This window comes from Bos indicus, chromosome 14, assembly GCF_029378745.1.
Source record: "Bos indicus isolate NIAB-ARS_2022 breed Sahiwal x Tharparkar chromosome 14, NIAB-ARS_B.indTharparkar_mat_pri_1.0, whole genome shotgun sequence".
NCBI classification, from domain to species: domain Eukaryota; kingdom Metazoa; phylum Chordata; class Mammalia; order Artiodactyla; family Bovidae; genus Bos; species Bos indicus.
Window position 1 is genome coordinate 64012560 of NC_091773.1, and position 26804 is coordinate 64039363.

Consider the following 26804-nt stretch of genomic DNA (forward strand, 5'->3'; position numbering starts at 1 on the left):
TAGCTGGGCTAAAAATTATTATAGACTCCTGGATTTAATACTCCTGGAGTGGACTCCTAGATATTTACTTTATACTTCAGGCTGTACTTCAATTAGACTTTATTTTATTGTTCAAATTGTTCCAGCTTGGCCTGTGGGAGCTCTTTCTGTTTGTTCCTGTTTCTTTGACATACCCTTATTTGACTTTTGTTTGCTTTGCACACTTTCTTATTTTCTGGCACTATAAGATTCCCCAGACTCATCTTTTCTTTTTTTTTTTGGCCCCACTGTGTAGCAGGTGGGATTTTTTTCCCCGACCAGGGATCAAACCCATACCGTCTGCATTGGAGGCATAGAGTCTTAACCACTGGACCTTAGGGAAGTCCCAGTCCCAGACTCATCTTGTGTATTTCCGGCCTCAGTCCTAGAATCAACCATTTCTTCATGGAGTCCTAGTTGCTTTTATTGGAGAATAACATTAGAAACCAATATCTGGCACTAGACGTGTTCTCCACTGTCGCAGTGTCGTTGCTTTTAGGCCCTCTCAGCTTAAAGAGCAAGAAAACATATGTGCGTATGTGCATGTCTATAAATAAATACCTCTGCGTGTAGCCATCAGTGTCTAAATTAAGTTAAACCTGAGTTCATACCGATGTCTTCAACGGTAACCCATCACCACATGGCTCACTCTAGCCTGTTCCCTTATCTGAAAACTCTCATTACAACAGTGAGAAACCACTCACGCCACCTGCCACCCATTGACTTGATTGTTCCATTCTGTGGGCACATATAGAGGTACCAGAATGGTTAACCTGTATCCACGTAGGAGACAATTTTATCAGCTGGAGCTCAGCGCTTCTGTACAGCTGCTCTTGCCTTTAATTTTACAGACACCACTCATTTGCAGAGTGACTTGGGTCAGCACCTTTTCCCTCATTCCCTTCACTCCAGTTGATTCATGTATGTATAATATAGTTAAATTGTTTACTCACATTCTGCATTCCTTTCTGGGTTTCCCCCCACTTCCCAAATGATTCTTTAAATATTTGCACACATTAAAGTTGTGTTGTAAAGTTCAGTAGGTTTGGCAAATGCCTAGTATTCTGTACCATAGTATCATACAGACCAGTTTCACCCTGAAAGGTTCCATGGGCTTCACCAGTTCAATACCGCCCTTTTCCAAGCTCCTGGTGACCATGGATGTTTTCACTCTCTCTATCATTTTGCTTTTCCCCCAAGAATATCATATCATTGAAGTCATACAGTGTGTTTTTTCAGATTGACTTTTTATTTATCAATGTGTATCTCAGTTTCCTCCATGTCTTTTTGTGGCTTGACAACTCATTTCTTTTTATCGCTGGGGAATATTCCATGGTAGGGATAGACCAGAGTTTGTTTATCCATTCACCTATTGAAGGAGATCTCGGTTGCTTTCAGGTTTTGGTGATTATGAGTAAAGCACCTCTAAATGTTTGTATGCTGTTTTTTTTGTGGCCACAGTTTTCAAATCTGTTGGGTGAATAACTAGGAGTGTAGTTGCTGAATTATGTAGTAAAACTATGTTTACCTTGTAAGAAATTGCCAAAAGTTCTTCCAAAGTGGCTGTGCCATTTTATATTCTCTCCAGAATATAACTTGAATATTTTTAAATTGCAAAAATAAATGTTGGCATCAAATTTAGATTCCCTAGAAATCGAACGAACAACCTAGCAGACCAAATGAAATATAAGGGAGCTGTATCTTCCCTTCAGGTAGGCAGGTAATAACCTTTCTAAGTGTTAAATCAACACTATCCAATAGAAATTTATGTGCTGGTGGAAATGCTCTGTATCTTCTTTGTCCAGTTTGCTAGGAACTTGCCATGTTTCCAGTGGCTACTGAGTATTTGAAATGTGGTTAGTGAGATGGAGGAGTTGAATTTAAAATTTTAAGTTTAAATTTAAGTAGTCATGGGTGGCTAATGGACGTCTTAGCGGGTGGCCCAGAATTGGGATTTTGGCTCGTACTTGAGTGAGATAGGCTGCTATGAAGGATTTTGTGCAGGGCAGAGGAATGATCTGACTTACACTTTTAAGTAACTTTAGATTCTGTATTAGGAATAGACGGAAGGGGAGCAAGGGCGGAGGCAGACAGATCTGTTAGAAAGTTACTGCAATAACCTGGAACAAGAGATGACAGGGGTGTGGACAAGAGTGATGGCAGTGGGGGAGGAAGAAGTGGCCAGATTTGGGATCTATTTTGAAGTTAGGGCTGGTGCAAGGTAAATAGCCAAACACACACTATTTTTGACAAAGGTAATGGAATTTTAGTTCGTTCTTATTTGCAGTCTCATTTCTCTTAGATCTGCTCTCATTTTCTTTAAGCCAGTGAAATTTCCTGTTCCAGAGGTACCATGTTAAAATCTTACTGGTTTCCTTTCTTCTACTTTAAAAAGAATAATACGATGTCTTATTTTCAAGCTTTCACTGTAAATGTGAGTCTGGAATGAAGGTCATTTTTGATTACCTAATTTTAAAATTATTTTTGATGCATCCACTATGAGCTTGCATAAAGATAGTTTCCAACCTGGTCATGGTCTTGGGTCATATATGGGTGGGGAAGAGGGAGGGGTCTGGCAGGGTTTCTATTGGGATCATATGTCAGCCTTGCAGGACTTTTAGAAACCAACATTGTCCACTAGCAGTAGAATGTGAGCCACATATGTAACACTGCAAAATTTTGTGTTAAAATTTTAACATGTTAAAAAAGATTTTAAAAGCAGGTGGAATTAATTTTAATGATATATTTTATTTAATCTGATACATCTAAAATATTATGATTTCAGTAGATAATAAACATAAGAAGTTATTGAGGAGGGTATGGCAACTCACACCTATATTCTTGCTTGGAGAATCTCACAGACAGGAGCCTGGCAGTCTACAGTCCAAAGAGTCAGACACGACTGAAGCTACTTAGCATACACATAGCAAAATGTTTTACATTGTCTTCCCTTTGTACGAAGTCTTCCCTTAAAACTAGAGTGTATTTTACACTTACCTCCCATCTCAGTTTGGACTAGCTGTGTTATCAGAGGCTACCAAATTAGACTGCACAACTCTGAGCATCTGCTGTTCTGTTCAAAATGGGTGGGTGTGGGGAGGGGGAATTAAATTCCTAACTCTCATCATTGATGTCACGAATACTATTGGGGAATGAATTAAAGGAATATTGTATGATGTGACTGATGGGCAGTTGTGTAAAAACAAATGAAAGATTAAAATATACCCCAAATCTACCAAACTCAGACTGGAGTTGTCAGTCTGAGATACGTCTAACAGTGTTCTAGAAACCTATACTATAATAAAATCCTCTTTAAGAAAATCAAGGTATCACCTCTTCCTCCTTTTGACCATCAGTGCAGTTCAGTCACTCAGTCGTGTCCGACTCTTTGTGACCATCAGGAAGTGTTAATTTTAGATAAAGCGCTGGAGAGAGAGTTGCCCCGGGCGGAGGTTAGGTGTCTCACCAGCCTTGAACGGTAGGGGCTTCGCCTTAACCCTGTGTTTTCTGGATCTTTCAGCTGAAGCGGGTGTTTGGAAATTGCCTGCCACCCTTTCCACCAAAGTACTATCTTGCAATGACCGCATCTATGGCTGATGAGAGAAGGGACCAGTTAGAACAATATTTACAAAATGGTATGTATTTGGATTTTTTAAAACAGATCTGTGGAAATGTGAAGGTTTATATCTGTCCTCAATGACTCTTAGTATATTTACAGAATTGTGTAACCACCACCGTCATCTAATCTGAGAGCCTTTTTACCACCCCAAAAGAAATTTTATACCTATTATCAGCCACTTCCTATTGCTCTCCCTTACCAGCCCTTGTCTTTATGCACTAATTTATGCCTTTATAAATTTCCCTGCTCTGGATATTTCACATAAATGGAATCATACAATATGCGGTCTTTGTATTTGGTATAAAAATGCTTTGTTTAGAGTTACCCCTTCCCCACGTGCTCTGTGTTGGTTTTGATTGTAGAAGTCAAAGAAATGTCATTTGGATTAAGACTGAACAAAAGGATAAAATGATCTGTTTTTATGTGAAAGCTTTCAGGAGATATCAGAAATGTTTACTGCCAGTGCTGGAGATGGCAGTTTCCTCTCTGGCTTCCCTAGGAGCAAAGCTGAGGCACCAGGAATGCTTGGAGGTCTGCTCTGGACCCATGAAGCTAGTGATACAGAGTCTTGGAGCATTGGTGGGCTTCTAAAAAGTCCTATATGCACAGCAAGATGAACTCTCATAAGAGAGGACGGTGGGGAGAAATAGAATCATTGGCATTCAAACAGTTAAAAGTTTAAAAAGGGGAAATGGTATAGACATAAAATGTTTTAAAAATAAAACCTGGCCAAAGAGTTTAAAATGAAAGACATGTTCCCTTCCACCTCAGATTCTCATGCCTTTAAAATAAAATACTATTATTAATATAAGAGGCTTGTGTATTTCTCAGAAACCATCCTGTGTATTCTAGTGTGTGAGTACATCTTTGTTGGTTAAAGACAAATCGAAGCTTACTCTATGCATTTTTCTGTATATGAGTTTTGTTTTAAATTAATTAATTAGCTTGTTTTGGCTGCTCTGGGTCTTCATTGCTGCACATGGGCTTTCTTTAGTGGGGGCTGCTGTTTGTTGCGGTGCATGGGCGTCTCACCACGAGCGGGTCTCTTGTTGCAGAGCATGGGTTCTAGAACACGTGGGTTCAGGGGCTGCTGCTCTTGGCTCAGTAGTTGTGGCCCAAGGGCCCAGTGGTTCCACTGCATGTGGAATCCTCCCCGGCCAGGGCCCGAACCCATGTCCCCTGTATTGGCAGGCAGATTTCTATTGGCTGCGCCACCAGGGATGTCCTGAATCTGAATTTTTAAAACTTTTTAGTCTGAAAGAATTTCTGACTTACAGAGAAGTTGCAAAATTAATGCAAAAATTTCTGTATATTCTACCCAGATTTCCCAGATGTTAACACTTTACTTTATTACTTTCTTCATTACTTTATTACTCTCTCTCACTTTCCCATGTTTGTGTTGGTGTTATGAATGTATGCATAATATATATTGTATATAATTTTTGAGACACTTGTTTTGCATATATAAACCACTTTATCGTTAAGTATATCTATGTGTATTTCCTGAGATCAAGGACATTCTCTTCAGTAACTAAAGTGTAGTTATAAAAATCGGGCAATTAACACTGATATAGTAATGCTATCTAGTATAGAGACTTTATTCAAACATCGCCAAATACCCCACTAATGTCCTTCATTACAAAAGAAAAAAACCTTTTTCTTCTGTATGTTGATTTTGCTCCTCTTAAAATATCAGTCTTACAGATCTTTCTTATTGTTGTTCAGTTGCTCAGTAGTGTCTGACTCTTTGCGACCCCATTGACTGAAGCATGCCAGGCTTCCCTGTCCATCACCATCTCCCAGAGCTTGCTCAAACTCATGTCAATTGAGTTGGTGATGCCATCCAACCATCTTGTCTTCTGTTGTCTCCTTCTCCTCCTGCCCTCAATCTTTCCCAGCATCAGGGTCTTTTTTAATGAGTCGGCTCTTCATATCAGGTGGCCAAAGTATTGGAGCTTCATCTTCAGCATCAGTCCTTCCAATGAATAAACAGGACTGATTTCCTTTAAGATTGACTGGTTTGATCTCCTTGTAGTCCAAGGGACTCTCAAGAGTCTTCTCCAACACTGCAGTTCAAAAGCATCAATTGTTCAACACCCAGCCTTCTTATACCAGGGCTTCCCTGGTGGCTCAGAGGTTAAAGCATCTGCTTGCAATGTGGGAGACCTGGGTTTGATCCCTGGGTCGGGAAGATCCCCTGGAGAAGAAAATGGCAACCCACTCCAGTATTCTTGCCTGGAGAATCCCATGGACAGAGGAGCCTGGTGGGCTACAGTCCACAGGGTCGCAAAAAGTCAGACACGACTGAGTGACTTTACTCACTCACTCAGCCTTCTTTATGGTCCAGCTCTCACATCCATACATGACTACTGGAAAAACCGTGTCTTTGACTAGATGGATCTTTATTGGCAAAGTAATGTCTCTGATTTCTAATATGCTGCTTAGGTTTCTCATAGCTTTTCTTCCAAGGAGCAAGCATCTTTTGATTTCATGGCTGCAGTCACAATCTGCAGTGATTTTGGAGCCCAAGAAAATAAAATCTGTCACTGTTTTCATTGTTTCCCCATCTATTTGCCTTGAAGTGATGGGACTGTATGCCTTCATCTTAGTTTTTTGAATGTTGAGTTTTAAGCCAGTTTTTTCACTCTCCTCTTTCACCTTCATCAAGAGGCTCTTTAGTTCCTCTTCGTTTTCTTCCATAAGGGTGATATCATCTGAATATCTGAGGTTATTGATATTTCTCCCAGGAATCTTGATTTTAGTTTGTGCTTCATTCAGCCTGGCATTTCACATGATGTACTCTGCATACAAGTTAAACAAGTTAAACAGGCAGGGTGACAATATACAGCCTTGATGTACTCCTTTCCCAATTTGGAACCAGTCTGTTGCTCCATGTCCAGTTCTTACTGTTGCTTCTTGACCTGTATACAAGTTTCTCAGAAGGCAGGTAAGGTGGTCTGGTATTCCCATCTCTTTCAGAATTTTCTACAGTTTGTTATGATATGCTAAAGTCAAAGGCTTTAGCGTAGTCAATGAAGCAGATGTTTTTCTGGAACTCTCTTGCTTTTTTGATGATACAGTAGATGTTGGCAATTTGATCTTTGGTTCCTCTGCCTTTTCTAAATCCAGCTGTACATCTGGAAGTTTATGGTTCACATGCTGTTGAAACCTCGCTTGGAGAATTTTGAGCATTACTTTGCTATGAGTGCAATTGAGATGAGTGCAATTATGCAGTAGTTTGAGCATTCTTTGGCATTGCCTTTCTTTGGGATTGGAATGAAAACTGACCTTTTCCAGTCCTGTGGCCACTGCTGAGTTTTCCAGATGTGCTGGCATATTGAGTGCAACACTTTGACAGCATCATATTTTAGGATTTGAAAAAGCTCAACTGGAATTCCATCACCTCCACTAGCTTTGTTCTTAGTGATGCTTCCTAAGGCCCACTTGACTTCGTATTCCAGGATGTCTGGCTCTAGGTGAGTGATCACACCATTGTGGTTATCTGGGTGATGAAGATCTTTTTTGTACAGTTCTTCTGTGTATTCTTGCCACCTCTTCTTAATATCTTCTGCTTCTGTTAGGTCCATACCATTTCTGTCCTTTATCGAGCCCATCTTTGCATGAAATGTTCCCTTGGTATCTCTAATTTTCTTAAAGAGATCTCTAGTCTTTCCCCTTTTATTGTTTTCCTCTATTTCTTTGCACTGATCACTGAGGAAGACTTTCTTATCTCTCCTTGCTATTCTTTGGAACTCTGCATTCAAATGGGTATATCTTTCCTTTTCTCTTTTGCCTTTCACGTCTCTCCTTTACTCAGACAACCTGAGAAGGCCTATTTGTAAGGCCTCCTCAGATAACCATTTTGCCTTTTTGCATTTCTTTTTCTTGGAGGTAGTTTTAATCACAGCCTCCTGTACCTGTTATGAACCTCTGTCCATAGTTCATCAGGCACTCTATCAGATCTAGTCCCTTGAATCTATTTCTTACTTCCACTGTATAATCATAAGGGATTTGATTTAGGTCATCGCTGAATGGTTTAGTGGTTTTCCCTACTTTCTTCTATTTAAGTCTGAATTTGGCAATAAGGAGTTCATGATCTGAGCCACAGTCAGCTCCCGGTCTTGTTTTTGCTGACTGTATAGAGTTTCTCCATCTTTGGCTACAAATAATATAATCAATCTGATTTCAGTGTTGACTATCTGGTGATGTCCATGTGTTAGAGTCATCTCTTGTGTTGTTGGAAGAAGGTATTTGCTATGACCAGCACGTTCTCTTGGCAAAACTCTGTTAGCCTTTTCCCTGCTTCATTTTGTACTCCAAGGCCAAACTTACCTATTATTCCAGGTATCTCTTGACTTCCTACTTTTGTATTCCAGTCCCCTATGATAAAAAAGGACATCTTGTTTGGTGTTAGCTCTAAAGGGTTGTGTAGGTCTTCATAGAACCATTCAACTTCAGCTTCTTTGACATTAGTGATTGGGGCATAGACTTGAATTACTTAGAGTTGAATGGTTTGCCTTGGAAACAAACAGAGATCATTCTGGTTGTTTTTGAGATTGCCTCCAAGTATTGCCTTTCAGACTCTTTAGTTGACTATGAGGGCTACTCCATTTCTTCTAAAGGATTCTTGCCCACAGTAGTAGATATAATGGTCATCTGAAGCAATTATAAATTTACCTCATTATTTTTCAGAGTTGCACATATTTTTTTTTAAACATAGCAAATAGAAATTCTAGAAGTCATCTATTTTCCATTCATATTTTGTAATGGAGAATGTACCCCTTTTTAGACATATTAAATAAATTTTTTCAAGTTCAAAATGTAATATCTTTTGAAATTTCATTCTCTCTTGGTTTGCTTTCTCAGATCTTCATGAAATACTCCTTTAACAGCTGGCCTTTTCACAAATGCATACTGTGCTTCAGGGGTCACTTCTCTACCTGGCCTTTATCCATAATCAGGATGCCCCATGCATCCCCTTGGAAGGTAGAGGAAGGAGACAGTGCAGTGTGGCATGTGACTGAGGGCACAGGCTCTGCTCAGAGCCAGAGCCAAGCCCCTGGTTTGCACCTCACCGGCTGTGTGACCTGGAGAAAGACACTTACCTTCTCTGAGCTTCAGTGTCTTTATCTGTAAACTGGAAATGCTCTTTACTTCAGGGTTTGTTGTGAAGATTAAGTGAGCTAAAACATGCAAAATGCTTTGCATAGTATTCCGTACTTAACGGTTGTACAGTAAATACTAATTTATTGAACACTTCTTCAACAGTGTTCCCCATCCCAAGGATCCGTGGTACTGATTGTCATGATTAGTTTGCATACATGCCACATATGGGTTTCCCAGGTAACACCAGTGGTAAAGGACCTGCCTGCCAGTGCGGGAGATATGCCGCGTGGGGTCGATCCCTGGGTCAGGAAGATCCTCTGGAGAAAGGATTGACAACCTACTCCAGTATTCTTGCCTAGAGACTCCCATGAACGGAGAAGCCCTGCAGGCTACAGTTGATAGGGTCACACAGAGTCAAACATGACTGAAGCGACTTAGCACACATGTTACATATATTCCAGAAAATAAGACAAGAGCTTGCCCCCACCCCCAGCCCCGCAGTGAAATTACCTCTTTAAAAGAGAGGGGAAAAAAGTTTTTGTTCTTACAGAGACTCTCTCTCTTAGTTATTTTATTTTGAAAAACCTGGCATCGTTTGGGAAGCACAACCCGAAATGACTTCAGTCAGTGCTAGTTTGGAATGCTGGTAGAAGTGATTTGACAAGATCAGGAAAAGAGCAACAAAAAGAAAGACATTTGATATAGATTTAGAAGGTGGATAAGTTCAGCTCGAGTGTGGGAGAGGACTCATGGGGAGGAAGATAAGAACTGAGAAAGCTGCAGGGAAGCCCCTCACGTGTGACTGTGGGGTCCTCGGGGGGCAAGTCCCGGCCCCATGTACTCTGGCTACAGCTCTGTGTGTTGGTATCTGGAGCTTTAAATCTAAGGGGGTAAATGTCTTATAAGTACGAAAGAAAGTTTAAATCTCTGGCAGCCTTATTGTTGCTTTTTTTTTTTTTTTTTTGATAACCTCTTGAGAGCTCCCATTGTGAAAAGAAGTCCTCTACATCCTTGTTTCTTGGCTGATTTAAAATTTTCAAATGACCAAGCATCTCGCTAAAGTGGGAGTCTAGATCCACAGTTTTAGATCTTATTTTTTCTTCATATCAACTTCATCGTCTTTCTAGTAGGGGCAGCAGGATGGCTATTGAGTGATGGATGTGCATGAATAAAAAAGGACTCCTGGAAAGAGTCACCTGGGACTGGTGTGATGGGTTCACGGTGTCAGTCCAGGCTGCCTGGAGGAGGAGGCCTTGTGGGTTTTCATGGATTTGAGAAGTCACAGGCTCCATTGCCTTTGAGGAGGCAGCGGTGCACTGTCAAGGTCTGGAGGGCTGCCTGGAGGACAGGGCAGTTTAACAGAACAGCCAACCCAGCCCTGTGCTAACCTGGCTTGCTGTTCCTGTTTTTCAGTAACCATGGACCCAAACGTGTTGAGAAGTGATGTCTTCACTGATTTTTTAAAACTGGTGCAGCTGGTAAGCTTACTTTTCTTGACTAAGGTCATGATTTCACTACGGAACATGTTTCCATGGGTGCATTTCTGACCATCAGCCCCATGGAGCCTGGATTCAGATAAAATACATTCATTTGAGGACACAGGAAGATGGTACCTATTAATATTTTCTTCTTTTGGAGGCTTAGATTCTAGATGGAACATTAAGTGTATCACTTGGCCTTTTGCCCATTTTAATTAAGTTGATACCTTTTATCTGTTGCATAAGCACTGACATCTCAAAACTAGCCGTGGAAAAGAGAATACATGATTATTAGGGCCCCCATGACAACTCTGGGACCCTGATTCTGTAGCTGGGACTTCCAAGTTTCCACATTGAAGACCTCAGGACAGCATAATAGCCATGCCAGATTATATTTGTGTATTCTCTGCTTAGAACTTTATTGTAAATGAATTATGGAGAAAATTCAATCTCCACAGGACAGACAGGAACTCCCTGTCCTTTGGTGGTCTAAAGAACCATTGGCCACTTGCCCCAGAGGCTGGAGCTTGGCCAGATACATTTGTTTGGTGCAGGATCCATTCGGCTGGTACACTGGGAACATCTTTATGCCTCCTTGTACGTTCTCTACTGAATGGAAGAGCTTTGAAAGGACCGAAGTCGTCCAGTGATATGATATTACTGAACTGGTTCCCTGGTTCAGGGAGGAGTGATACTTTGACCAGATTTGTTTAAAAAAAAAAGGGAACAAAGTGCATTTATTCAGTTGTTCAAGAGTGTTGATAAACTTACTGGTCCACCCAACTGAGAAATGCCGCTGGAGCCTCCCATTACATGACTGCCCGTACTTTCACGTATACTTAATGTTAGGGGTGTGTGTGTGTGTGTGTGTGCGTGTATATACACATACATGTATATTTTCCTTCTATTTGAAAAGTTTGTTGTTGCAGTGGTGATGGTGGTAACATTCAAACAGCACAAAACGGTACATGATAAAAGTAACCTCAAAGTGGTGGTGAATCTGCCTGCCAGTGCGGAAGACACAAGCGTCATGGGTTCAATCCCTGGGTTGGGAAGATCCCCTGGAGGAGGAAATGGCAACGCAGTCCTGGAAAATTCCATGTGGACAGAGGAGCCGGGTGGGCTACAGTCCAGCGGTCGAAAAGAGTTGGATGTGACTGGGCCCCCACCCGTGCAACCTCACTCCCACCACACCCGTGCAACCTCACTCCCACCGTAGACACTTGTTTACAGTTTAACGCGTGTCCCTCTACGCACTTTTGTGCAGATACGAGCATTCATACATAGGCATATCCTTTTCTGTCTCATGAATAAGCACTTACTCTACCCACTTTCTGAACCTTGCTTTTCACAATTTGCATCTTGCAAATCATTCTGCGTGAACGCACAGAGGTAAATCAGCCTTGGTTCTGTCATCTTTGTGTGCATCGTGGTTTTTGTTTTCAGTGCTTTCTAAAAGTCATTCAGAGGGTGGCAGCGTTTTGGAGCTTTGTTTTGAGTGTCTTTGTTTTGAGTGTTTTAGTGCTCTTAGTGTTTTTTTTATCTGTATAACTGTGCGGAAGCCTTTTGCCCCAGCTGCATTTGGCAGCATCTCTTCTTTCTTCTTGTGATGGAGTTTTCACTTTTGCAGGGGCTTTGTTTTTCTCTTCCATTGCTTCCGTGAGTTTGGCCAGCTTCCTTCTATGCTCTTTTGTTTGCTTATCTCCTCGTTGAGGTCTTTATTTGTTCTTTGAGGTCTGAGTTCAGAGAAGTCTTGCTTTGGTTAACAGTCATCATCTTCATTTCCTTAGTTGCATCATTTTGCCTTTTTTTCTTTTTTAATTGAGATCTTTCCAGACGAGGGAGCAAACCCATGTCTCCTGCATCGGATTCTTTACCACTGAGCCACCAGGGAAGCCCAGTGGCATCATTTTGGGGGCATATATTTTTCACCCACATTTGGTCACATTTCTTTCCTCCTTTCCTGAGGGATTTTTGCCTCTGGCTCTTCCCAGGAGACCCTCAATTTTGAAAGAGTTTATGTTCCCGGAGCCAGTTGTTTGCTGACCCATGATGCTGGGAGTTGCCAGAGCTGAGTTGGTGGAACCTGTCTGCTGGATCTTGCCTCTCATTTCTGGGCACCTTCTCACTAACACTGTGCCCCAGGGTGGAGTGGCGTGTCTGTCATGAAGCCCAAACCACACAGTTCCTCTTCTCAAGATCATGTCTTCCACCCTCCTGCTGATGAATCAGCCCCAGGACTAACTCAGTAGCTGGGAGTGCTGGCTCGGAGTGAGATGCCCAAGATTCATAGTTTGGCAGCTGCCCCACTTTCAACTTGCATGGCTTGAGGCCATTTACTTAGTCTCTTTGTATCTCAGTCTCCCCATCTCTAGAATGAGCAGAGTAGCTCTTCTCTGAGGGTTGTTGGGAGGATGAAGTGAGCCGGTGCTCCTAAGGCACATAAATGTCACCTGGCCAATGTTGACACCTAGGAGGTCCTCCTGCCATCACCAACACCAATCCTTTTGCCTCTTCCCCACCTGCTGAGATTGCTTTGGGCAAAGATGGCAGGCCTGTGCATCTCTCCCCAGACACCTGGTGCCATCAGAGGGGCCCAGACTTGTGCTCCCAGACCCTCCTGGTGCCTCCTGAGGAGCTGCGTTAAGACAGCGTCAATGTGGCCTAAGTCCTGCCTGCTGCCCCTTTGTCCCTCTGCTTCCCTCCTCCCCGCACAGGTCCAGTGTTCACCAGGCTCGGCAGCTCCTCTGCAAACCCAGCATTTCAGGCCTGGGACCATTTTCAGCTTCTTCAAAGAGGATGTTCCTTCCACTTGTTTTCTGTTTGCCTCCAAAACAAAATGAGGACAACTCCTGAAGATGTTTATAAAAGAGGCTACAGTATGATTTTGAAAAGGATACTAAGTCTAAGTCAGGAAGGTGGTTCTGTGTTCATCAGGCCCCTGCCCTGCCTGCTGCCGCCCTTGGCTGTTCATGTTGCTGTTTAGTCCCTTGGTTGCATCCGACTTGGTCGCGTCTGACTCTTTGTGAACCTATGGTCTGCAGCCCACCAGGCTCCTCTGTCCATGGGATTCTCCAGGCAAGAATACTGGAGTGGGTTGCCATGCCCTCCTCCAGGGGGGTCTTCCCAACTCAGGGATCAAACTCACATCTCTTAAGTCTCCTGCATTGGCAGGCAGGTTCTTGACCACTAGTGCCACCTGGGAAGCCTTGTGACTGTTTATAGTGGAACAAATATGTGTTGAATGGTTGCTGGGACTTGATAATGCTGTAGAGGAGACGGAGGCACCAGGAAATCACACCTCGTCCAGATCATGGAGTTTCCAGTCTTATTGTGGAGACAGAAAAGTCACCATGTAAGACCATGATGTAATGAGCCCAGTGACACAGGAATGAGACTGTGATACAGGACTACACGCTACGGTACAGGGCTGAGTGCTCTTATACAGGACCGAGTGCTGTGATACACGGTCATGATGCAGGAGAGGATTAGGGATATGTCGAGATCTCCATCCTCTCAGCCCTGATGAAGCATTTGTGGGCCCACCCACCTCCAGCAGCTCCGTGCCCACCTTCCCTGTGTCCAGTACAAACAGTATTATTTTCTCCATGTGACTTGGTGAGAAAAGGGCTCAGAAGCACTGCCACAGGGTGAATGAGTGTCCAAGGAACATGATAGAGGGCACCCTGGTTAATGACCTGAAGAAGGACCTCGAAGTTAGCATCGGGTGATTTCTGGGGTAAGCAGGGAGGTAAGATTATACTCCAGCTTTTTCTTCCCATTCAGGGAAATGCTAGGAAATCACGTTAATATTCAGTGGTCTGGGAGACTCAGGACAGGTATTGGTAAAAGGGAAGCAGTAGCCGCTTATTATTGGGGGTGAGTAGCCCGTCCCCTGACCACCTTCCAGGGCCAGCGTTATTGCTCAGCAGTGACTAGATGTGGTCGGTGCAGGGGAGACTCGACCAGCCAAGCCTGCAGTGAGATGGCTCGTGGAGGACTGGTGAGTGCCAGGAGGACTGAGATGAGCACAGCGGATGTGTGGGTCTGCCAGACCAGCAAAGGAGCCCAGGGAGCAAGGGTTGGGAAGTCTCCCCACCTCAATATTATACAGACATTCCCCGCCGCCGAATATTTTCACAGCTTTTAATAAGTGCTTGGCCTGCTGTTTCCTGGTGGTTATTACCCAATAGTCACACACTTGCAGGCCTGGCTCTCCAGGACTCAGCAGGTACATGCACACCTTCCTGTCTCTGGACAAGGACACAATGTGTTAGAAATGTGAATACGTGTGACCGTGTAGGAGCCTTCCAAGGAGCCTCTACTCAGGGGGAGCAACAGTCATCAGAGGGGGCTGCTTCTACAGGATATTCGATCCGGGCTGGACCCGACGCTGTCTGTGCTGTATCTCATTCACCCTCGCAACTTGTTGAGAGTGGTGCTCCTCTTTTTCAGTTAAGTAATTTGCTCAAGGATACACATCTTAATAAGTGGAAGCCCAGGGAGCCTGGATCTACTGATGTCATGAAGTATTTCTAGAGCGGTGGCAGCCCCCTCTAGCCCGATCCCTCACCAGGTTCCGCTGGTTTTGTATCCAGACCCCTCCTGCCCACCCACTTACCATGCTCCCAAACTGTGGCCTGCGATTGCCTCTGAGATGAAGGGGTTTTTGAAAGGCAAAACCAGTCTTTAAACTAAGGCCTGTATGTTCCTGGTTCTTAATCTATATAGTGTGAACAGCATGTTTGAGAAGAAAGAGACTAAGAAGGTATTTGCTGTAGCTTTTGTGTACTTGGGGAGTTAGGGGAATGTATGTATTTGGGGAGTGTTGCCTACCATGGGTCTAGGGGCTCTGTGACTCTTTCCCCATTTCCTCTTAAGAATGTTTCCTGTGTCCCTTGTAGTGAAATGTTTAGGACTGATTAGTAAGTGTGATGGAAATTTAGAGGTTGGCACATCCAAATATGGATTTTCTGGATAATAAAGATCAGGGTAAGTGCTATGGCTACCAGACATTCTTTGGCCTCAGAGGAGAATATCAATAAAGCCCACTGATGGAGCTTCTTTGAAATATTACACAATTTCTCAGGGTATTAAATTTGATTTGAAAATGTGTTAAAATTAAAACATTTTAAATGTTTGAAAATGTGTTAAAATTAAAACATTTTAAATGTTTGAAAATGTGTTAAAATTAAAACATTTTAAATGTTTGAAAATGTGTTAAAATTAAAACATTTTAAATGTTTGAAAATGTGTTAAGGCAGCCCATGTGCGCTCAGTCACTAAGGTGTGTCCCACTCTTTGTGACCCCAGGGACTGTAGCCCGCCAGGCTTCTCTGTCCATGGGATTTCCCAGGCAAGAATATTGGAGTGGGGTTGCCATTCTCTTCTCCAAAGGCAGCCCATGGTAATGGAGGATTTAGAGGTTTCTTAAAGATAAATGCATTTAGTTTACTAGTATGAATTGTGTGTTTCAATTCCTGGCCCCCCCCTAAATCAAGATGGCTTAGTTTTGTTTTTGTACAATCTGGACCCACCATGTTGGCTTTTTTCCTCTAATTGCATTATTATGTCTTTTATATTTTATAAATTATATATATATACAAGTAAAATTCAAATATCACAAATAGAGCCAAATTCCTCCTCGATCACAACTCCCAACCCAGAATGTTTCATCTATTGTGCATTTGCTTTTATCTCATTAAAGTTTTTCAATTCTATCATTTCTCCTCTTCACCATATTGTCCTAAAATTTTTCATTTTTTTAAACCAAACAAAATGTGCTGATAATTTTAAAAGTAAAATAGTGTTAAAAAGTATTGTAATATAACCATCTCCTGCTTTCCAGAGGCAATGGCTTTCAAATCTTTTAGCTTTTTCTTCAGATATCTCAATATCTGGAGATTAATAATATTCATCTCTTTCTCCCGTTCTTCAGTTTGTAGGTATTATCTATTGACTCCCTGTATGAGGGATGAGAGGATTCCCTGGTGGCTCAGACAGTAAAGGATCTGCCCTCAATGAGAGAGACCTGGGTTCAATCCCTGGGTCAGGAAGATCCCCTGGAGGAGGGCATGACAACCCACACCAGTATTCTTGCCTGGAGAATCCCATGGACAGAGGAGTCTGGCAAGCCACAGTCCATAGGGTCGTAGAGAGCTGGACATGACTGAGTGACTTTTACACACACACATGCATACACATGAGGGATGTGGATTCAGCTTTCTGTATCACCTTCTTTCATTCCATTCTTCTCCCCAGTTTTATCTCACCATTAAAAACATTAAGTTCCTAGTCAATACTTTGATCTTTATAACAGGTAAATATTTCTTACTACTGAACAAATAATGTTTATGATTACGATTACCTTTACTTTCATGAACAACTTTTGTTTTTCTTAGAGTTCAAAATGACGTCATTTTAAAATGATATCATTTAAAGGAAAAAAAAAGATGCTTAGTTGTTTTTAAACATATAATTGGAGGGTTGCAACTTTGAGCCCCACCTGCTGGCCTCTGGGTTTGGTAGAGGGGCTGGGGACTGAGTTAATCATTGGTCACGCCTACATGCTGAAACTTCCAAGAAATCCCTGAACTGTGGGGTTCGGAGAGCTTCTGTGTGGGCAAACATGTAGAGGTGCTGCATCCCTTCCATTTAGCTCTTCCTGAGTTGTATCCTTAGCAATAAATGGGTTATAGTAAGAAAAGAGCTTTCCTGAGTTCTATGAGCTATTCTAGGAAATCATCAAACTCCAGTAAGGGGTCATAGGAATCCCAGATTTATAGGAGTTGATCAGAAGTATGGGAGGCCTGGACTCGCAGTTGGCTTCTGAAGTGGGGGAGGCGCCGTCCTGTGGGACTGGGTCCTTAATCTGTGTGGTGTGTGCTAACTCCAGGTAATCAGTGTCAGAAGTGTTGATGTGAGTGGAGTGGAGAAAAACAGTGCTTTTCTTTTAGTGTCCCTGGAACAGTGTAAGGGCATTAGAGAGTTTTAAGCTAGAGGAGTACATTTTCAGCTTTGCATGAAAAAAAGTATTCTCTGGCTACTGTGTGGAGAGTGCCTTGCAAGGGGAGCAAGAATGGAAGCAAGGTAACCAGTGAGGAGGCCATCGCAGGCTTCAAGGAGGGGAGGACATATCAGGTGGGACTCAAGGGCAGGTGGTGAAGATGAAAAGAAGTAGATGGATTGAAGAGACTGTCTAAGATGTGAATATACAAGACTCGGCACTTGATTGGATATGAGTGTGGAAAACATCTTCCTGAATCTTTTCTGGGCCCCTTTATTTCTTACCTGTTGCCACTAAGTCAAATCAAAGGTATGTAATGACCTCCTCATTCCTGTGCTAACAAGAATGAACCAAGAAAGCTGCTGCTTGAGTGTTTGCAGGGGGTGTCCTCCCGGAGCTGCCAGCCTTACTTTAGAGCTGAAGGAATGCAGAGCACAGAGGGGAGTCGCCTGTCCAGATTTCCACAGGGTCCCACGCAGTGAGGGCGGAACTAGGCTTGGAACCAGGCAGTCTGCTCTGTGCATCATGCATTTCTCAATCCCACAGTCTAGCCCAGTCCCTTGGTACCTTGTGCTTGAATGACCGCCACCCACTTCTCTCAAGTCTCCCACATCCTTCAGTCTTCCCTCTAGTTCATTTTCACTTACAGTGTCAGACACCTCTTTCCCTAACTCCATTTCTACCCTCCCATGTCCCAGTCCAGAACCAGGTTTTTAATAAAACCCTCAAGTGTCTGATTTTAGGGCCATCTATGATCTGACCCACTCTACCAATGCAATCTACTTCCTCACTTTTCTTTAATATGGGCATGCATTTGTTTCATTTTAACTGTTTATATAATTTAGATATCTCATAGTTTGAGTCAAGAGTTGCACTAAAGTAACAGATTAATGGTAGGCTTTCCCTTAATCATATCAAAAGACAATGGCATCTTTCCATTCATTTTAAGAGTGTTTTTCCTCTGAGGTAAGAGATGTTTGAAAGTGAAAGTGAAAGTGAAGTCGCTCAGTCGTGTCTGACTCTTTGCAACCCCATGGACTGTCGCCTATCAGGCTTCTCCATCCATGGGATTTTCCAGGTAAGAATGCTGGAGTGGATTGCCATTTCCTTCTCCAGGGCATCTTCCCGACCCAGGAATTGAACCCAGGTCCCCTGCATTGCAGGCAGACGCTTTACCATCTGAGCCACCTGATGTTTGTGAGTCTAGGCCAAATACCTTTAAGAACCTAAGACCTAAGCAGAGGTGTGTACCTGGAAAGGGACTATTTGCAATAGTTGCTCTGAGAAGCCCCTGAGCCTTGACTACTCAGCTAAATGTGGGGTCTCAGGGGCCCTACTGTTAGCAGTTATCATAACTGCAGGGGAACTTGGGAAATCAGGCAGAATTCCCCTGGGAAGTTAGAAATGAAGAAAGTGTGGCTGTGGTTGTATGTGGGGACCTCAGGGCGTGTGCTGTGGAGGAGGGAAACCCATGGCCCTGACCTGCTGAGGAAGGGCTTGGAGTGATTCTCAAAGCTTCCCGGGAGGTAGGTTGTCCCAGCGCTGGACACTTAAAGGGAAAACCTGGCAGATGGTTGGGTCAGCATTTGCTGACGTGAAGGCCAGTATTGACAGAGGGAAGCCACAGGACTGTTTGAAAAGTGACCAACATGGTGATTGATGAGTGTGCAAATTCACTCAGGCAGATGGACACTTGTTGTGTGTGGAGAGGCAACATGACATGGTACCTTATGCTGGTATTCCAGTGGTGACATGATGGTCACGTCATTTATCCAAGTGAAATGGAGTGAAAGTCGCTCAGTCGTGTCCGACTCTTTGTGACCCCATGGACTATACAGTCCATGGAATTCTCCAGGCCAGAATTCTGGAGTAGGTAACCTATCCCTTCTCCAGTGGATCTTCCCAACCCAGGAATCGAACCAGGGTCTCCTGCACTGCAGGCAGATTCTTTACCAGCTGAGCTACCAGGGAAGCCCAATTTATCCAAACTTAGACACTAAAAAAAAAACGACTATGATGATCTTTTATTTTTCAATATTTAGTTGTGTATTTTTGGCTGCCCTGGGTCTTCGTTGCTGCACGTGGGCTTTCTCAGTCGCGGCAAGTGGGGCTACTCTCTAGTTGCAATGTGTGGGCTTCTCATTACAGTGGTTTCTCTTGTTGCAGAGCACAGGATCTAGGCGTGTGGGCTTCAGTAGTTGAGGTTCTCTGGCTCTAGAGCACAGGCTCAGTAGTTGTGCTGCGAGGGCTTGCTATGTGGCATGTGGAATCTTCTCAGACTGGGGATCGAATCCATGTCCCCTGCACTGGCAGGCAGATTCTTAACCACTGGACCACCAAGAAAGTCCCCTTAGACACTTAGAAAGGAGAGCTATAATTGATATGCTTATATTTGTCTGCTCGGACTGCTGTAACCGGTAGCTTAAAGAACCAAAATTCTAAAAACTGCGAGAAATAAATTTCTTCTTTGTGCACATGTGCAGAGAGCAAGCTGTCTGGTGTCTCTTCTTACAAGGACACTAATCCCATCATGAGGACAGGACCTCACTTAACCCTGTTGCTGCTGCTGCTAAGTCATTTCAGTCATGTCCGACTCTGTGCGACCCCATAGATGGCAACCCACCAGGCTCTGCCGTCCATGGGATTCTCCAGGCAAGAACACTGGAGTGGGTTGCCATTTCCTTCTCCAAGGTATGAAACTGAAAAGTGAAAGTGAAGTCTTTCAGTCATGTCCGACTCGTATTGACCCCATGGACTTGAGCCTACCAGGCTCCTCTGTCCATGGGATTCTCCAGGCAAGCGTACTGGAGTGGGGTGCCATTGCCTTCTCTGTGCTTAACCCTAGTCACTTCCTAAAGGCCCCATCTGTAACAGCATCACACTAGAGGTTAGGGCTCCATATAAATGGGGGCATGGGGCACCAGAGACACAAACATTCACTCCAGAGCAATGCAGGAGCAACCTTCCTGGGCCAGCCAGGAGAAAAGTCCATCCCATTTGAGCCCAGGCCCTGGATCATGCAGAGCTGGCTCTCAGTCCTGCCTCTGCTGCCAAATGGCAGTATGTCCTAGAGGGGAGTTACTTAACCTTTGTGAACTTTTACTACATCTGAAAAAGGGGGCTTTAAAATTTTTATTTTATCAAATTATAGCTGATTGACACCGTTGTATTAATTTCTGTTGCATATCAAAGTGCCCATCTTTGCATGAAATGTTCCTTTGGTATCGCTAATGTTCTTGAAGAGATCTCTAGTCTTTCCCTTTCCATTGTTTTCCTCTATTTCTTTGCATTGATCACTGAGGAAGGCTTTCTTATCTTTCCTTGCTATTCTTTGGAACTCTGCATTCAAATGGGTATATCTCTCCTTTACTCCTTTGCCTTTCACTTCCCTTCTTTTCTCAGCTATTTGTAATGCCTCCTCAGACAACCATTTTGCCTTTTTGCATTTCTTTTTCTTGGAGATGGTCTTGATCACTGCCTCCTGTACAATGTCATGAACCTCCACCCATAGTTCTTCAGGCAGTCTGTCTATCAGACCTAATCCCTTGAATCTATTTGTCACTTTCACTGTATAATCGTAAGAGATTTTATTTAGGTCGTACCTGAATGGTCGAGTGTTTTTCCCTACTTTCTTCAATTTAAGTCTGAATTTGGCAATAAGGAGTTCATGATCTGAGCAACAATCAGCTCCTGGTCTTGTTTTTGCTGGCTATATAGAGCTTCTCCATCTTTGGCTGCAAAGAGTATAATCAATGTGATTTCAGTATTGACCATCTGGTGATGTCCACGTGTAGAGTCGTCTCTTGTGTTGTTGGAAGAGGGTGTTTGCTATGACCAGTGCATTCTCTTGGCAAAACTGTTAGCATTTGCCCTGCTTCATTTTGTACTCCAAGGCCAAACTTGCCTGTTATACAGAGATCATTCCGTGGTTTTTGAGATTGCACCCAAGTACTGCATTTTGGACTCTTTTGTTGACTATGAGGGCTGCTGCTGCTGCTGCTGCTGCTAAGTCACTTCAGTCGTGTCCGACTCTGTGCAACCCCATAGATGGCAGCCCACCAGACTCCATCGTCCCTGAGATTCTCCAGGCAAGAACACTAGAGTGGGTTGCCATTTCCTTCTCCAATGCATGAAAGTGAAAAGTGAAAGTGAAGTCGCTCAGTCGTGTCCGACCCTCAGTGACCCCATGGACTGCAGCCTCCCAGGCTCCTCCGTCCATGGGATTTTCCAGGCAAGAGTACTGGAGTGGGGTGTCATTGCCTTCTCTGATAAGGACTACTCCATTTCTTCTAAGGGATTCTTGCCTACAGTAGTAGATATAATGGTCATCTGAATTAAATTCACGCATTCCAGTCCATTTTAGTTCACTGATTCCTAAAATGTCAATGTTCACTCTTGCCATCTCCTGTTTGCCAATTCCAATTTACCTTGATTCGTGGACCTAACATCCCAGGTTCCTATGCAATATTGCTTTTACAGCATCAGACTTTACTTTCATCATCAGTCACACCCACAACTGGGCTTTGTTTTTGCTTGGGCTCCATCTCTTCATTCTTTATGAGTTATTTCTCCACTCTTCTCCAGTAGCATATTGGGCACCTACCAACCTGGGGAGTTCATCTTTCAGTGTCATATCGTTTGCCTTTTCATACTGTTCATGGGATTCTCAAGGCAAAAAAAGGGAACATTTCATGCAAAGATGGGCACAATAAAGGACAGAAATGGTATGGACCTAACAGAAGCAGAAGATATTAAGAAGAGGTGGCAAGAATACACAAAAGAACTAAACAAAAAAGATCTTCATTACCCAGATAACCACGATGGTGTGATCACTGACCTAGAGCCAGACATCCTTCAGTGTGAAGTCAAGTGGGCCTTAGAAAGCATCACTACAAACAAAGCTAGTGGAGGTGATGGAATTCCAGTTGAGCTCTTTCAAATCCTGAAAGATGATGCTGTGAAAGTGCTGCACTCAATATGCCAGCAAATTTGGAAAACTCAGCAGTGGCCACAGCACTGGAAAAGGTCAGTTTTCATTCCAATCCCAAAGAAAGGCAATGCCAAAGAATGCTCTAACTACCGCACAATTGCACTCATCTCACACACAAGTAAAGTAATGCTCAAAATTCTCCAAGCCAGGCTTCAACAGTATGTGAACTGTGAACTTCCAGATGTTCAAGCTGGATTTAGAAAAGACAGAGAAACCAGAGATTAAATTGCCAACATCTGTTGGATCATCGAAAAAGCAAGAGAGTTCCAGAAAAACATCTACTTCTACTTTATTGACAATGCCAAAGACTTTGACTGTGTGGATCACAACAAACTGTAAAAAATACTTAAAGAGGTGAGAATACCAGACCACCTGACCTGCCTCCTGAGAAATCTGTATGCAGGTCAAGAAGCAACAGTTAGAACCAGACATGGAACAACAGACTGTTTCCAAATTGGGAAAGGAGTACGTCAAGGCTGTATATTGTCACCCTGCTTATTTAACTTATATGCAGAGTACATCATGCAAAATCCTGGGCTGGATGAAGTACAAGCTGGAATCAAGATTGCCGGGAGAAATATCAATAACCTCAGATATGCAGATGACACCACCCTTATGGAAGAAAGCAAAGAGGAACTACAGAGCCTCTTGATGAAAGTGAGAGGAGGGTGAAAAACCTGGCTTAAAACTCAACATTAAGAAAACTAAGATCAAGGCATCTGGTCCCATCACTTCATGCAAATAGGTGGAGAAACAATGGAAATAGTAACAGACTTTATTTACTTGGGCTCCAAAATCACTGCAGATGGTGACTGCAGCCATGAAATTAAAAGATGCTTGCTCCTTGGAAGAAAAGCTATGACCAACCTAGACAGCATATTAAAAAGCAGAGACATTACTTTGCCAACAATGGTCCATCTAGTGAAAGCTGTGGTTTTTCCAGTGGTCATGTATGGATGTGAGAGTTGGACTATAGAGAAAGCTGAGCACCGAAGAATTGATGCTTCTGAACTGTGGTGTTGGAGAAAACTCTTGAGAGTCCCTTGGACTGCCAGGAGATCCAACCAGTCCATCCTAAAGGAAATCAGTCCTGAATATTCATTGGAAGGACTGATGCTGAAGCTGAAACTCCAATACTGATGTGAAGAACTGACCCATTGGAAAAGACCCTGATGCTGGGAAAGATTGAAGGCAGGAAGAGAAGGGGCCGACAGAGGATGAGATGGTTGGATGGTATCACTGACTTGATGGACATGAGTTTGAGCAAGCTCCGAGAGCTGGTGATGGACAGGGAAGCCTGGCGTGCTGCAGTCCAGGGGGTTGCAAAGAGTGGAACATGACTGAATGACTGAAGTAGACTAGATAGAAAAGTGACTTAGTTATACATATACATATATATATATATATCTTTTTCATATTCTTCTCCATTGTGGTTTACCACAGAATATTGAGTGTACTTCCTTGTGCTATACAGTAGGACATTGCTGTTTATCCATTCTCCATTTACGGCTAGTCCCCAACTCCTACTCCTTCCTTCCGCCTTCTCTCTGCTGCCCTCTCCCCTGGCAACCACATGTTTGTGAGTCTGTTTCTGTTTCATAGACATGTTCATTTGTGTTGTATATTAGATTCCACATGTAAGTGATATCCTGTAGTATTTGTCTTTCTCTGTGTGACTTATGTCTCTTTTTATAATCTCCTGGTTCTTCTATGTTGCTGCAAATGGCATTATTTCATTCCTTTTATGGCTGAGTAGTGTTGCATTGTAAGTGTGTACCATCTCTTTATCCATTCATCTGTTCATGAACATGTAGGTTGCTTCCATGTCTTGGCTATTGTAGGTAGTGCTGCAGTGAATATAAGGGTTTAAGTATCTCTAAAAAGGGGGCTTAATAAGTGTATATTCCTCATGGAATTGTATGAGAATTGCATTAATTACTACATGTGAAGCAGCACAGAGCACAGTTATCAACATTGTGATCTAACAATAGGTTTATATGTAATAAATACACAGATATTATATTTACTCATAAATAAGATGCTATCTCTGCATGTTGACTGTATATATAAATATAACACATTCACAAACATATACTGTTTTGTGGACCAACCCTTTGAATTTGGAAAATATCAGCCTTTCTCTTCTAAAGTACTCAAGTTCAGAAGCGAAGCCATTTAGTCATTGTAAGTAGGTGGGCTCAGGGTGGGGGTGGTTAAAATTTAACCATTATTCAAGGATTGCCCTTGGATAATAAAATTAGGAAAAAATAAGCCAGTCACTAAGGTGATGGGCCTTCTGAGGTACCTGGCAGTGTGATTGGGCCTCCCTGGCGGCTCCACTGATGAAGAACCCACCTGCCTGTGCAGGAGACATAAGAGACGGGTTCAATCCCTGGGTTGGCAAGATCCCCTGGAGAAGGAAATGACAACCCGCTCCAGTATTCTTGCCTGGGAAATCCCATGGACAGAGGAGCCTGACAGGCTACAGTCCTTGGGGGTCACAAGATTCCCCTGTTCCCTACAAAGCCTGGTGCCTAATCTGCTATGTCTGTGAACTGCAGGGGGTGGTCAGGAAGACTAAGGAAGGGAAGGGGCTGCCTGTTGAGGGGAAGGGGTCTCAGTGGTCAGCTGACCTGAGCCCCAACCCCATGATCCCCAACAATCTGCTGATCGGTCATTTGGATCTTCCTTTCCCCAAACTGATTCCAGGAAGGAGGTGACCTGGCTGGAAATTTTCTGGTCACTCAAGAGGTACCTCCTCTCACCTTCCCCTCCCACTGTATTGCTAACTACTAATATTCCTGCTTATATAGTAGGCTCAGAACACAGAAGATGATTTGAGTGGCTCTTTTCTCAGTTCTCCCACAGATGTCACATCACCAGTGCCATTCTAAATGCCTAGGAGGGAAGTGAATGCATTGCACACAATGGCTGCATGAGTCCATTGTGGAACCTGGGATGAGAAGGGCTGTGACCAGGATCAGCCTCCCAGAGAGGAAGCAGTTCTGTGAACTGACAGGAACCGGTTTGGGAGGTGCTGAGAACAGCCACCCCCAGACGCAGCTGCGCTGGGAGGCCTGAGTGGTCAGCCACTGACCCTTGTCCCTGCCCTGCCTGGGGTCCCTCTCGCTGAGCACCAACCTCAGCCTCACGCTTCCCTCAGCTCTGATGGGCTTCCCATGTCACTGGCATGTCTCTGACCTTCTAGAACACTCTATCTGAGAGGTTCACAGGTCCCTGGATTCCCAGTCACCTCTGGCACACACAGGTCCCCTGAAGAAGGCTGGAATGCGTGTGTGCAGGCACGGCTGCGCTGAGCTGGGGTGTGGGCCCTCAGCTGGTGCCATTCAACCAGATGGAGACTTGCTTCCCCACACGGGCCTCATGATTTGCAACTTCAGAGTTTTGTTTAGCAGGAGCTTAAATTACCACCTATCACAAACTTGTAGGGATGCCTGGAAAATTCAAAATGAGAGTTAAAATCTGGGATGACCAAGAGTCACGTGGATGAATTTTATCAAAAGCTTTTTTTCCTAGAATGGATGCCTTGTTTATCTGGAAATTATTCAAGTTGCATGTCATTGCTTTGCCTGGACTCCTCTCCACCCCCTCTTCACTCCCACCTCACCCCCTTAAACCGATCCCCTCAGTCTCTGCATTCGGCTTTCATGTGCTTTGAACACTGTGTGCCCTGAGGGTCCGGAGAGAGAGCCGACTGCCCCCCACAGAAGGGCACCGAAGCTTATTGTGCTTTCTTCTGCTTACAGGACACATTCAGCATGGCCACCAAGAAAGCGTCTCTGGATATACTTCTGCCCGATGGAAGGAGCATTAAAATCGAAATTCTAACATCAGATACTGCCGAAAGAGTCCTGGAGGTAAATTCGATCTAAGTTCCAGCCCCAGACCTCAATTTAGGAATCATTCTGTTTGAAGGCAGGGACTAGGATACAGTTACCTTCTGGAAGTTTCCTACCTGTCATTTTATTCTGGATGACTCGTTTGTAGAGATAAGAGACTGATGGGGAAATTATCTGAGTGACTGATGGAGGAATCTCAGCTACAGCCAATCTCTGGGATCTCTTCGGTTTTCCCCACCGCCCATGGGCTGGTGTTGGTTCCCTGGAACTCAGCCAGGGATGTGCCTACTGCAAAAACTCAAAGTCCTTTATTATGGGATGTCCATGGTTGGGAGGAGGATGGAGGATGGAGCCCAGATGAGTCTATCCAGGGGGGCTGATGTCAGGTTCTGGCAGAGAATGACAGTGGGGTTGTCAATGCAGAAAGACTGCTCCCTTCTCTGATGCAGGGAAAGCCCCTGAAACCAATGCCCAGCGTGTCTAATCATGGGTCCACAGGGCCAGACCTGTGTTCCAGTCAGTTCTCTAAGGACCCAGAGGATGGGACCCAGAAAGCATTCTTCCTTCTCCAGATGCAGCCGTAACTAGCCTGGCCCCTGTGGCCTCTCCTCCCTCTACTGGGCTGTGGAGAGGACTCCTGGGTTGGCTCCCAGGTCCCTCGCCTGTGGAGAGTTTTAGCTTGTCAACTTAAATAGGAAGGTAAGATCAGGCATCTCAAAATTGTCAA

The 26804-nt window shown here is 43.7% G+C and overlaps 1 protein-coding gene across 1 annotated transcript in view; it reads left to right on the forward strand.

The window, feature by feature from the left end:
- The window catches only part of SNX31 (sorting nexin 31), an 81612-nt gene that overhangs the window by 7610 nt on the left and 47198 nt on the right, over positions 1-26804 (forward strand). Inside the window, exons 3-5 of the mRNA XM_019973477.2 lie at positions 3539-3653; positions 10157-10221; positions 25985-26095. Coding sequence (XP_019829036.2) covers positions 3539-3653; positions 10157-10221; positions 25985-26095 — 291 coding nt within the window. The remainder of the gene's footprint in view (positions 1-3538; positions 3654-10156; positions 10222-25984; positions 26096-26804) is intronic.